Source organism: Nycticebus coucang, chromosome 6 (genome assembly GCF_027406575.1).
Source record: "Nycticebus coucang isolate mNycCou1 chromosome 6, mNycCou1.pri, whole genome shotgun sequence".
In the NCBI taxonomy this organism is placed as follows: domain Eukaryota; kingdom Metazoa; phylum Chordata; class Mammalia; order Primates; family Lorisidae; genus Nycticebus; species Nycticebus coucang.
The window spans coordinates 36,867,640-36,881,878 of NC_069785.1; the positions used below are offsets into that span (position 1 = coordinate 36,867,640).

Below are 14,239 nucleotides of genomic sequence, written 5' to 3' on the forward strand. Positions count from 1 at the left end.
CCACCACAACGCCCAGCTATTTTTTTTTTTTGTTTGTTTAGCAGGCCCAGGCCAGGTTCGAACCCATCAGGCCTGGAACATGTGGCCAGCACCCTAACCACTTAGCTACAGGCTCCCAGCCAACAATTATTTTAAATATATTTTAAAATCAAACTTGAATGAAAATATGTTAAGACAAGCTTCCCAAATCTGATAATGGCAAGAATAGTAAAAACGAATCAATTGTATAATGTACCATACACTACATGGGTGATTGGACAATATAACCTTAATTTTAAGATCCTACAAATGATTATTTATACATAAGAATATTAAGCACTTATTAAATTTTTCCCCAAATTCCTCCAGGAAAAATAGGCTTGATATGTAAAAAAATGTATATTATGAGTAGCTTAATGTATCATATTAAGAGCTCCTTATGGCTATAACATATTTTGATAACCTACAAACAAGTTAATAAATACTATTACAAACCACTCCTCTAATATTGAAGATGCCATGAGTACACAGCTCAGCAAAATAATCTCCTCAGATGCCAGTCCAGGAAACTGGTCATTTAAAGTTTTAAATACTACAGTTTATGTGTTAAAGAAGTGCATTCAGTATTCAAAAATGTGTACAATATGAAAAAATAGCTGTTAGAAGTGCCTTGATAAATCTTAGCAAGCCCTGCCAACAATAGTTACTTCCATGAGCAATTAAAAATAACCCAGCCAAGTCTACAAGGCATAAAAATCACTGGCAGCTTTTAACTGTTTCGTTACAAAAAAATTATCTCTGAAGAAAAACTTTAATAGCAAGAGTTTAAAGGAAAAACAAAGAAAAGCCAAACAACTTCTATTTACTGGAATCAAAGCCTATTCTGACAATTCAAAACTAATTTTCAGATTGGTATATCCTCAATATAAAAGAAAAAAAAGACCTTAAGGGTTCATCTAGCCCCATGTCTTTAATTTTCTCAAGCAATTTCACCTGCACCTAACTCTTAAACTAAAGTCTTATGTCTCTGCTCAAATGTCCTGTTTTCAGAGAAGATGTGCCTAGTTATTCTAGTTAAAGTAGCAGCCCTTGTCACTATCCCCTACTACGCTTTATTCATAGCATTCACTATTGCCTGACATCTCATCACATCTGTATGTTTCTGTCTCCCCCACTAGAATGTAGCTCCATGAAGGTGGGAACTCTATCTACCCTGTTAACCTTTGCACCTTTAGCATCGTAATAGTGGTTGATGCAAAGTAGGCCCCACCTACTCTCTACTGAGCTGTACACCTACATACTCACCAACTGCTTACTCTACATCTCTATCTCCACTGCTCTGAAGTACCTAGAATTCAAGACATCCAAAAGTGAACTAATGATCCACCCAGTCCTACCCCTAATGACAGTACCACTGAATCCCAGCAACTTAAGCAAAAAATTCTGGGGTCATCCTTGATTCCTCCCTTTCCCTCATCTACCATATTTAACCATCAAAAGGCTCTTCACTTCTTTCTCAAATTGACAATTCTCCTTCCCAACTTTCCACCCAAGCCCAGTCCATCATTATCCTGGCTGACTCCTTCAATACTCATCTAATTTCCTGCCTCTTGCCCCTCCAAGTCCAAATTCTCTCTTTTTTTTTTTATTTTTTATTAAATCATAGCTGTGTACATTAATGCAATCATGGGGCACCATACACTGGTTTTTATATACCATTTGACATATTTTCATCACACTGGTTAACATAACCTTCCTGGTATTTTCTTAGTTATTGTGTTAAGACATTTATAAATTCTCTTTTTAAAATATCAGGACTGTGTTTACAACTCTTCACTGGTTTCCTATTGTTTATCAAATAAAGATCAAAATCCTTAGTTAGCATGGCCTTTGACTTTGCCTACCTCTACAAGCTTAGGAATCAATCATTAAAACAAACAACGAAACAAAAAAACTAGGCTCCTAGTTCAACAGTGCCATAGATTTGCCTTCATAATACTCTGTAAAATTACCTCCTAAGACTGAAAAACATGGAAAATATCAAATACAAGATTTTATAAAGTCTGTAGCATTCATACACGTATGTTTCTAGTTCACAAAGCATTTCATCAAATATTCCTTTAAAACGCTCACTGTGCATACATGTCTACAGGAGCATATAGGGAAAGATGCTCAAGATATATTATTAAAAATGTTTTTAAAAGCATAATGGAGAATGGCATGTAGAGTATAAACACTTTTTGCTTAAAAAAATGTGTGGGCTCAGCGGCTCTGGCTCTAACAGCTAAGGCGCCAGACACATATACCTGAGCTGGCGGGTTCGAATCCAGCCCCAGCCCGCCAAACAACAATGACGGCTGCAACCAAAAAATAGCCGGGCGTTGTGGCGGGCGCCTGTAGTCCCAGCTACTTGGGAGGCGGAGGCAGGAGAATCACTTGAGCCCAGTAGTTGGAGGTCGCTGTGAGCTGCAACACCACAGCATTCTACCCAGGGCGACAGCTTGAGGCTCTGTCTCAAAAAAAAAAAGAAAAAAAAAAAATGTGTTGGGGGGAGGGAGTGGCAAGAAAGAAAAGGAACAGATATATACATAGAAAATAAACCAGGGGTTAAGAGGCAGGGAAGAATATTTACTGAAACTTATCCCTTCCTACATGTTGTTCAAAAATAATTCTTCTTCAAATTTTGGCACTTACTTTATAAATTATGTATATATTATACAATGTATATCACATAAATATAATAAAATATACTTTGGGCAGCGCCTGTGGCTCAGTGAGTAGGGCGCCAGCCCCATATACCGAGGGTAGTGGGTTCAAACCCGGCCCCGGCCAAGCTGCAACAAAAAATAGCCGGGCGTTGTGGCGGGCGCCTGTAGTCCCAGCTACTTGGGAGGCTGAGGCAAGAGAATCGCCTAAGCCCAGGAGTTGGGAGGTTGCTGTGAGCTGTGTGATGCCATGGCACTCTACCAAGGGTGAAAAAGTGAGACTTTGTCTCTACAAAAAAATAAATAAATAAATAAATAAAATATACTCTTTTGTATTATTATGTGTTTTATAATTTTTTAAGAATATTTTTTAAAAAATTACTCAGAAATAAGAAAATCACTGTTAGTTGAAATGAAACACAATCTTCAGTTTTATTCTCCCTCATATTCCTTCTAAAAGAGAACTCTAGAATTTAATCCCTCTAATCTGAACCAATAATTAGAAAGCAAAGAAATAATTTATGACTCAATACCTAGATACAAATTTTTTTAGCCACTATGTTCCTGATAATCAATTCAAGAAAGAAATAAAGTTCCAAGTATGATCACATTTAGAAGTTCAGACAAGATCCAACTTGATCCACCCATGATCACAAGGTATAAAAATTTAAACTCATTCCTACCTTGATTTGACAATTTCTTTCTCATATATATCTTCAATCACCTGTTATCAAAAAGCATAAAATGTTAAATATCTCAAACAACTTTTGAAGATCCTAAATTGATAGTTTTTCATTGGTGAAATTATGCAAAATTGGTTTAGGAAAGCTATCAAATATTACTGCTATTGGCTCAGTGCCTGTGGCTCAAGCGGCTAAGGTGCCAGCCACATACGCCTGAGTTGGCGGGTTTGAATCCAGCCCGGGCCCGCCAAACAACAATGACAGCTGCAACCAAAAAAAAATAGCCGGGCATTGTGGCGGGCACCTGCAGTTCCAGCTACTTGGGAGGCGGAGGCAGGAGAACCGCTTGAGCCCGGGAGTTGGAGGTTGCTGTGAGCTGTGATCCCACAGCATACCCAGGACAACAGCTAGAGGCTCTGTCTTAAAAAAAATAATAAATAAGTTGAAAAGGTGGATATAAATACATATGTCAATGCATTTCCTACCTGGCTATTTTTTGGTTATAGTTGTCATTGTTGTGTGGCGAGCCCAGGCTGGATTCCAACCCGCCAGCTCTGGTGTACATAGCCAGTGCCTTAGCTGCTTGAGCTATAGGTGCTAAGTCAGTCTTTTCTGTTTTGAGACAGTTTCACTCCGTCACCCCAGGTAGAATGCCACGGTGTCATAGCTCACAACAACCTCAAACTCTCAGGCTCAAACAATCCTCTTGCCTTAGCTTCCCAAGTAGCAGGGACTATACCCAGCAATTTTTTTTAGTATAGACAGGGTCTTGCTCTTGCTCAGGGTAGTCTCAAGGTCTAGAATTCCTGAGCTCAGGCAATCCACCAGCCTCAGCCTCCCCAAGTCCTCAGACTACTGGCATGAGCCACCACCCCGGCCTCAAGGTGAGTACTCATGATTTGTTGAATGATGTGCATAACGTCACATCTGTTTCAATTAAAGATCTTTCTTTAAGAACCTATACCAGATGGGTGGCACCTGTGGCTCCATATGCCAGAGGTGGTGGGTTCAAAACCAGCCCGGGCCAAAAACTACAAAAAAAATAAAAAATAAAAAATAATTTAAAAAAAGAACCTGTACCAGGCTAGGAACCCGTGGCACAGTGGTTACAGTGCCAGCCATATACACCGAGGCTGGTGGGTTAGAACCCAGCCCAGGACAGCTAAACAACAATGACAACAGCAATAAAAAATGTCTGGGCATTGTGGCAAGCACCTGTAGTCCCAGCTAATTGGGAGGCTTAGGCAAGAGAATCGCTTAAGCCCAAGGGCTGGAGGTTGCTGTGAGCTGTGATGCCATCGCACTCTACCAAGGGCGACATAAAAAACAAACAAACAAACAAACAAAAAAAACCTTGAACTGGTCTCAAACTCCTGAGTTTGACCAAAAAAAAAAAAGAATTTGTATCACCTTGGCACCTATGGCTCAAGCAGCTATGGCGCCAGCCACATACAACGGAACTGGTGGGTTCAAATCCAGCAAGGGCCTGCCAAACAATGACAACTACAACAAAAAAATAGCCCGGTGTTGTGGCAGGTACCTGTAGTCCCAGGTACTTGGGAGGCTAAGGCAAGAGAATCGCGTAAGCCCAAGAGTCTGAGGTTGCTGTGAGCTGTGACGCCATGGCACTCTACCAAGGGCAACATAATGAGACTCTGTCTCAAAAAAAAAGAAAGAGAATCTATACCAATGATGATGCCAGGCATGGTGGCTCAGACCTATAATCCTAGCACTCTGGGAGGCTGAAGTGGGTGGACTGCCTGAGTTCACTGGTTAGAGACCAGTCCCAGCCAGCCCGAGACCCCGTCTCTAAAAATAGTTGGGCGTTGTGGTGGATACCTATAGTCCCAGCTACTCGGGAGGCTGAGGCAAGAGAATCCTGAACCCAGGAGTTTGAGGCTGCTGTGAGCTATGATGCCACAGTACTCTACCAAAGGTAAGAAAGTAAAACTCAGTCTAAAAAAAAAAAACCTATACCAATGAAAATTAATTCTACGTATAGAATTTTTTCCTTTCCTTTATTCCAAATTGCTTCCATTGAAAAATAAGTCCATTCCCTCACTGAGTTTTACTGGTCCTTAGTCATCTAACCTCTACACTATGTAACTCTCATTTCTTCCACCATTATAGACCTTTATCTCATTCACCCACCTAAAAACTAAAGAGAACACAATAGATTCTATCCTAAATAAACTGTCCAAACCTTGTACAAAAATGTCTGTATATTTACAAAGATATTTATTGCACTGCCATTTATAATAATGATAAATTTTAAAAATCTAAGCATCTACAAACAAAAAATGTTTAAGTAAATTATATATACATGCATTTTATAAGCTTAAAGGAAATACAAAATGATAAGATAGGGCAGTGCCTATGGCTTAAAGGAGTAGGGCACTAGCCCCATATGCCGGAGGTGGCAGGTTCAAACCCAGCCCCAGCCAAAAACTGCAAAAAAAAAAAAACAAACAAAAAAGATGATAAGATAAATTATCTCTGGGTAGTGATTTTTATTTTCTTGTGTATAATTTCTGTACTTTACAAATTTTCTAACATGAGTAATTACTAGTTTGATAATTTTTTTTTAAAAATCTGCATTTTTAACTTTTAAAAAACTTATGGAACACTTTTGTTGAATTAACCCTTAAAAAAGATACAAAGAGGGCAGCACCTGAGGCTCAGTGGGTAGGGTGCCAGCCATATACAACGAGGCTGGTGGGTTCGAACCTGGCCCGGGCCAGCTAAAACAACAATGACAACTGCAACAAAAAAAAACTTAGCTGGGCATTGTGGCGAGTGCGTGTAGTCCCAGCTACGTGGGAGGCTGAGGCAAGAGAATGGCTTGAGCCCAAGGGTTTGAGGTTGCTGTGAGCTGTGACGCCACAGAACTCTACCCAGGGCAACAGCTTGAGACTGTCTCAAAAAAAAAAAAAGATACAAAGAATGTAATTTTTTAAAAAGTATCTTGCAAACCAAAAATACTTACCTTTATATCAAAAGGTGACTTTTTCTTGATGTGGGGAGCCCAGTATTTACATGCTAACTGCAAAAGTAAACAGTAAAAGAGGTAAGTCATAGATTCATGCCGTTGCAGAGCTGGAAGAGTGCTAGTATTTAGTAATAGGCTGTTTCTTGATAAGGCACTACTGGCATTTGGCAACAGAGTAGTTCTGAAGTGACTCCAGTTAGTTGTTGGTTCTAATCTACTAAGTGCCAGCATTGTTTTGCATAGCAACCTGTCACTGTGCAAACAGTGTGTATAGAAAATCTATACAACCCAGTTAATAACCATGGAGTCGAACATCTTCAGCATTCTGATAAGGAAAGCCCAGTCTAGAAAAAATAAGTGATCTGCCCAAAGTTACAATTAGTTAATAGTTGAGGAACTATTAAAAGCTAGATTAAAACCTTAATGAATGTCAATTTGTAAAGTAATAGACCTTTAAATGATTAGTACACACTCAGACACACACAACCAAAACCTTAAAAGAAAATTGTGATCTATCAGCTGGTTATTACAGAGAATAAATGAGTTGGTATGTTACATTTCAGTAGATTAGGTTTTGCCAGGAAATTGTGGAATTTAAATACATGTATAATCTCTCCAGATAATTAGATGGACTGTATAATATTCAAGAAACAACATGGAATGATGTTTTTGTTTTTTTTAACTAAACTACAATCTCTTAAAAATCTGGCAAGCACAAAGACTCAAAAGATTTTTTAAAAGTGACTCTGCATAGTATCCAGATACTAGAGGCACTCAAATGTTTGATGGATGAGTACATGAATAAACGAAATAAAATTTTAAACGTTATTTCTGTGATGCTTTCTCAACATTACTTGATGACAATAATTGCTGTTTCCTTCTCTTTGTTTTGTAAATAATTCTATTATAGTCTTACCTTTCTATATAGTAATTGATTGCTTATCCATCTTTCCTCCTTATTTAATCTGAACATTTAAAGAAATGGGACCTATATCTTCTCTGCTTACATACTTTAGCACTTAACACAGTCCATACACTTGAAAAGAGTCACAAGCAGTTAGGACACTGGCCTTGAGGAAAAGCCTTTAAAAACACTGCAGTAATTGCCTACTTAAATGAAAAAAATCAAAACTTTGCTGTCATGGCTGTATTAAGTGGGGAATGGAAACAAAGTTCAAAATATAAAAAACAAACAAACAAAACTTGTCCCAAATTACCAATCACTCTAGCCCAACAGAAATTCCTACCTCATCTCACCTCCATTTATACTGTGGTGTTCTCTTTCCTCATTCTACTCCTCATGAGCGTCACACAAACTAAGTTATCTTCTTTAATCACACCCTTCAGAGAAGAACTGAGTCTAATCTGTTCTGCAGGATCAGGGAATTACAAATAAAAACATAAGTCCTGGTGCAGTGGCTCATGCCTGTAATCTCAGCACTCTGAGAGGCAGGAAGAGGGGGTAAATTACTCGTAGTTAAACACCAGCCTGAGCAAGATTGAGACTCTGTCTCTAAAAAAAAAAAAAAAAAATAGCCGGGCATTGTGGCAGGTGCCTGTAGTCTACTTGGGAGGCTGAGACAAGAGGATTACTGGAGCCCAAGTTTGAGGTTGCTGTGAGCTAAGATGCTAGGACACGCTACCAAAAGTGACCAAGCGAGACTCTGTCTCAAAAAAAAAAAAAGTCCTATTTTCTGATCTAAACTGCTTACTGTACATCTGTACTTTAAGATTAATGATCCAGAAAACATTAAGCACCTATCATGTTTCTTTTTTCTGACTTTCTCCTTTTCCTTGGGGTCTAACATGTGATCTCTAAGACACTACTACCTCCGAGTACATGCTGCCTTCCCCCACTCTAGTCTCATGAAAAATAAAATCTTTCCATTCCCTACTTAGTACAGCAATGACAGCATAGATTGTTCAAAATAAACCTTACTGAAAGACAAAAAGAAAATAAAAATATAGTAGCATAAAAAAAGTGAGGTCACAAAGTTCAGATCTTGGTATTTCTTAAAACTAAATTTTAACCTCTTGATCTCATTCTTTTAAGAAATAATTTGAAAGCACCTTCTGTGCCCAGGCATGCTACATGATCAGAAATTACATTTTGAAAAAGAGAAGAAACACCTAAGCCCAGATGTCCCCTCTTCCTAGATAACCAATTCCTCTACTTCCCTCTCTACATCTTAAAGTCCATTTGAAATGGCACTTTCGGGGCGGAGCCTGTGGCTCAAAGGAGTAAGGCGCCGGCCCCAAATGCCGGAGGTGGTGGGTTCAAACCCAGCCCCGGCCAAAAACTGCAAAAAAAAAGAAATGGCACTTTCTCAGTGAGAAAATTCTTCCTGGAAATTATTTCCTTAGACAAAAGTGATCACTTTAAATTGTTCTCAAAGCACTTTTCTCATACCTCTGTTCTGGTATTTTTCACATCAAACTACGGTGAGTTTTTTAAGTCTCTAAAGTCTCCCTCCACAGATCATTCACCCATTGAAGACAAGGATCCCCCTTTCTTTGTAGCCTAGAAAGGCATACACATTTACTATCATGGCCCAAGATTGCCAAGAATCTTCATTTCTCCCATTACATTTTAATGTCCTGACATGTTTGTTCACTAATTCATTCTTATTTACTCAATAAATATTTACTCATCACATAACGTGTGCCTAGTACAATGCCAGGTACTGGGAATACACGGGCAATAAAACAGAGTTCCTAGCCTTAGCTCTCACAATCTAATGCAGTATACAATTAATGTTACACGTTCACAAACAACATTCTCCAAGGCTTCTCATTCAGTCCAACAGTTTTAAATATTATTTTGCATCAACAGCTCCCCAATTTATATTCAAGATCTTATCAGTGTGCTCTAGATACACACCTTCCCGACATTTTCAATTGAACGTCGACTTGGCGTCTCACATTTAATGTGGCCAAATCAGAATTCTTGATATTCCCCACTAAACTTCCTTTCCTAATCTTCTCCATCTCAGTAAATGTCCAAACCATTTACCGAATTGTTCAAACTACTGTCAATTTGTCTCTTTCCACCACCTCTCCACAAGAATTCAAGTCCTATTGCGTCTAGCTTTAGAACATACCCAGTCTACTTCAATCTTTAAAAGTAGAGGACTCCTGGGCAGCTCCTGTGGCTCAAAGGGGTAGGATGCCAGCCCCATATGCCAGAAGTGGCAGGTTCAAGCACAGCCCTGGCCAAAAACTGCAAAAAAAAAAAATATATAGTAGAGGCCACCATCATCTCCTACCTGGACTACCTGGTATCCCTATTACTATTTTGGCTCCTTCAACCCCATCCAATTTCCACACTTTAGCTAGAGTGAGTTTTCTAAATTATTCACCGAACCATAATTAAAATCCACAGTATTTAGAATGAAATCCTAATTTCTTACCTCCGCCTGGACAACCACATATGACCTGGTCCCTGCACACTGCTTGGTCATCATCTTAAACCATTCTATGTTCCAGCCACCCTGGCCTTTTTTACATTCATATCATAACACATTTGCACCTTCTATCCCTATACTGTTTCCATGCTCTTCCCAAAACTGACTCCTTCCTTGACATTTCAGAATGGACTTTCTTTTTTTTTTTTGAGACAGAGTCTCACTTTGTTGACCTCAGTGGCATCATAACTCACAGCAACCTCAAACCCTTAGGCTCAAGCAATTCTCTTGCCTTAGCCTGCCGCACCCCCGGCATCAAGCCGTGGCGGGATGGCTCTGTCCGCGTTGTAAAAACTGTGGTAAGGCGGTGGGTGCTCCTCGGAGCGTTGCCCCCAGTCCCCCTGGCTTGCGACAGCAGCGCATAAGTTGCCTAGCATGCCTTTTAGTGAACGTAGGAAGTCATGAGGTGCGGCATAAAAGCCTAAGAAACTTTTGCCCTGAAACCTGTCTGTTCAGTTGAATGACTGATTATTGCCTGATTGTTTTGAGAAACTAAAAATAAACACAGTGACTTACTGATCCACAATTAAACACAGCAAGTATGGCTGTGCCGGACTCAGTGGCTCCAAGAGAGCCTGTACAACAGCACGTCCCCACCATAAATGTCAGTGAATTGAAATAGTACATCGAGAGAATGCAGGCACAGCAAACAGGATGTTCCAACATGACACCTCCTGCAGTAAAACTTTACTTAGAAAAACATCTGACTTCACTAATTAGTAAAACCTTACTTAGAAAAATGTCTTACTTCACTAATTTTCATATGTAACACAAATCAATAGAGTAGTTTAATGTTTAACAAGCAATTAACTATAAATCAAAATATGGTTACTAATTAGAGTAAAAATATATAGAAGTAGTCAAACATTATACATAAAAGAATATGTTCAGCTGTTTTTAAAAGAGATCATAAGAAACTGAGACCAATTACAGAACTAAGAGAAGTTACAAGCCTTGACATTCCTAGATAAGGAGAAGCAACCAGGTGTTACTAATGAAACCACTTCTTTAGAACAAAAACTTTAAAAATATACAGTACATCAAAAGAATGTAAATACCATAAACAAAATGTTTCCAACCTGATATCCACCCACCTTTTCCCCCTATCTCTAACCTTGTCTTTCCTAACCTCACTTTCAATATAGTTTAGTTTTCATACAATATCCTTTTATTTCTCATGTTTCCTTTACACTTTAATCACTTATATGATTCATAATACACCTCTAATCATAACAACTATATATAATCATGAAACTAAAACTATGAAAAAAAAGTAGTGTTATATGTTAAAAAACACATTTCAACTTTAGATAAAAGGAGCTGAAAAGTAACTGCTGCTTATCAGCTACCTCACAGCTGCCATTTGTTCCCCCTTGCAGGCAAAACACTGTGAAAGATAGATGGTTGAATGCCTGCGTTTGTAAGACAAGATAAGAACTTGTGACCACCTGCAAGTCATAAAAATGTCTTTTGTGATTTGTAATGCTTTGTCAAAAATGTATAAAAGACACTCTTAAAATTCAGTAAAGTTGCAGCTACTTCCATCATCACTTGTGGTGTCTAGTAGTCTGTCAAAAACCATCCTGCGTCGACCTTCCAATCAACCTGTAACGTTCGCCCTGAAAAACCCTCAGACTGAGACTCATTCGACTGGCGGTCCGCGACATTAGCCTCCCAAGTAGCTGGGACTACAGGCAATGCCACAACACCTGGCTATTTTCAGAGACGGAGACTTGCTGTAGCTCAGAGGTGGTCTCGTGGTCTCGAACTCATGAACTCAGGAGATCCGCCCACCTTGGCATCCCAGAGTGCTAGGATTACAGGCATAAGCCACCATACACAGCACAGAATGGACTTTCTTAATTCTCTTTCCTATACCCAACACCTGTCATGGTCCCAAACAATGGTTCATTTTCCTCACAGCACTTATCAATGTCTGAAACTACTATTCATCTGTTTAACTCTTGCCTCTAAAATGTTTACATTCCATGATGACAGGAAACTAATAAGTAACTTTCACTGCAAAAATGCAGGTACAGGGCAGCGCCTGTGGCTCAAAGGAGTAGGATGCCAGCCCCATATGCCGGAGGTGGCGGGTTCAAACCCAGCCCCGGCCAAAAACTGCAAAAAAAAAAAAAAGCAGGTATATAGGGAATGCTCTCATTTAGTTTATGTTTAGTTTATGTTGTCAGGAAAAACTTTTCTAAAGCAGTGTAGTAGGCCAGGTGCGGTGGCTCACACCTGTAATCCTTGCCCTCTGGGAGGCTGAGACAGGTGGATTGCCTGAGCTAACAGACTGGAGACCAGCCTGAGCCAGAGGGAGACCCAGTCTCTAAAAATCGCCAGGCATTGTGGCAGATGCCTATAGCCCCGACTGCTCAAGAGGCTGAGGCCAGAAAATTGCTAGAGCCCAACAGTTAGGGGTTGCTGTGAGCCATGACACAACGGCACTCTATACCAAAGGTGACAGAGTGAGACTGTCTTAAAAAAAGGAAAGAAAGAAAGAAAGGGAGGACTCAAAATGACTCCTAGGCTTCTGCCTTAGCAAATGTGCTGAGACAGGAACAGAGAATAAAGAAGCAGATGGGCATAAAAACTTCTGCACTGAACAACTTAGACTTATCCAATTCTCAAGTAACTAATGAACAGTTGAAATGTTGCTGAGGCTACAGAATTGTGTTTTTCTATCCAAAGCCAACCAAAGACTCACAGTATTGGGCGGCACCTGTGGCTCAGAGAGTAGGGCACCAGCCCCATATACCAAAGGTGGCAGGTTCGAACCCCGCCCCGTCCAAATTGCAACAAAAAATTAGCCAGGCATTGTGGTGGGCGCCTGTAGTCCCAGCTACTTGGGAGGCTGAGGCAAAAGAATCGCCTAAGCCCCAGAGCTGTCGCTCTACAGAGGGCGACAAAGTGAGACTCTGTCTCTTAAAAAAAAAAAAAAAGGCTCACAATACAAGACAATAAACAGATTCTAAATGAACATTCTCAAACGACAAGATCAATCACTTCACAGATGGGTCTACTTGGAGCAAATGTCTTGTCAAATTCTTATCACTGCTCAAAAACCTAGGCTACTCTATGGCCAGGAAAAAGCCTACTCCCCCCTCAAGGGTCAGTCCAGCATCACTCTGATGCGAAACCTTCTTGCCAGCCTCAGAAGGTTCCTTCTTCTCTGAATCTACTGCTCCTGCCACAAACACAAAATCACTCACAGTGGTTTTCTTTCAGTCCGTCTGTCTTTCCTGGGCCTTTAACTCCTCCGGGAAGGGCAATCTCTTTCACTTCGATATCCCCAGCACCTAGCATAGCGGCCGGCACATAGCAGATACTCAGTTAAAAAGCTTTAGTTAATGCACTGGTGAAGCAATAGACTCCTGAGCTCCCAGACCCAAAGAAAGTCCCAACCCCAGGCCTCGGGGCTTCGACGTCCTTACCCACTCACACACCAAATCCCCTGAGCTCACCTGGGTCACGAACTCCGCGTTGATCTGGGACACCGTAGGAGCCACGATTTTCTTGGGCTGCGCCGGGGCCGCCATGGCCGCACTCTCCCTTCACTCCGGTGGAAACCGAAGGACAGCCCCAGGAGGCGGGAACCCTGGTCCACTTTCCCTAAGCGACTGCTCCGGGTCCTAACCCCGCGATGCAAAAACGCGCCAGCCCGGACGTCCACAGCACTGCAGTACCAGAGGGAAGGAGTCTAGCAGCCCCCGGGTTCCCGGAAGGCGAAACAGAACGGCCCGGAAGTTCCTGCAGTCTTGGGTCAGAGCTAGAGAGGCGAGAGCTTCGACCTCCTCCGCAGGCGCCACCTAACGGGCAGCAGAGAGAAAACACCCGGCAGGAATTGGGGTCGCAGGGAGGGGCCAGGTGGACTGCATTGGGCGGGTGGATCTCGTGATTAGCAAGAGCTGGGGGTGGGGAGTAGGAGTGAGAATTTTGGTTTTTCTTCAGCCCTGAAGAAAATTGTAGTGAAAGAAAAGTACCAGGCGCAGGGCGGGGTAACCTCGCCTGTAATCCTAGCTCTGGGAGGCCGAGGAGGGTGGACTCCTTGAGCTGAGTAGTTGGCAAACAGCCTGAGCCAGAGTGAAACCCGGTCTCTACTAAAAATAGAAAAACTAGCCAGGCGCGTTGTGGCGAAAGCCTGTAGTCCCAGCTACTCTGAAGGCTGAGGCAGGGGGACCGCTTGAGCCCAGGAATTTGAGGTCGCTGTGAGCTGTGAGGCTATAGCACTCAACCCCTGGACCAAGAAAAACGGCAGCGGGGGTGGCTCACGCCTCTGATCCTAGCACTCCCGGAGGCCGAGGTGGGTGGATTGCCTGAGCTCACAGGTTCTAGACCAGCCTGAGACAGATCGAGACCTCCTCTAAACAGAGACCGGAGTTGTGGTGGGCATCTGTAGTCCCAGCTACCTGGCAG

General features: G+C 41.3%; 1 protein-coding gene across 1 annotated transcript in view; it reads right to left on the reverse strand.

Moving 5' to 3' along the window:
• The window catches only part of AQR (aquarius intron-binding spliceosomal factor), a 110,736-nt gene extending 97,185 nt beyond the window's left edge, over nucleotides 1-13,551 (reverse strand). The window contains exons 1-3 of the mRNA XM_053593785.1: nucleotides 13,288-13,551; nucleotides 6,354-6,410; nucleotides 3,368-3,408 (exon numbers count right to left, since the gene is read on the reverse strand). Of these exons, the coding sequence (XP_053449760.1) occupies nucleotides 3,368-3,408; nucleotides 6,354-6,410; nucleotides 13,288-13,362 (173 nt within the window). The 5' untranslated portion in view covers nucleotides 13,363-13,551. The remainder of the gene's footprint in view (nucleotides 1-3,367; nucleotides 3,409-6,353; nucleotides 6,411-13,287) is intronic.
• Nucleotides 13,552-14,239: the final 688 nt, after the last annotated feature.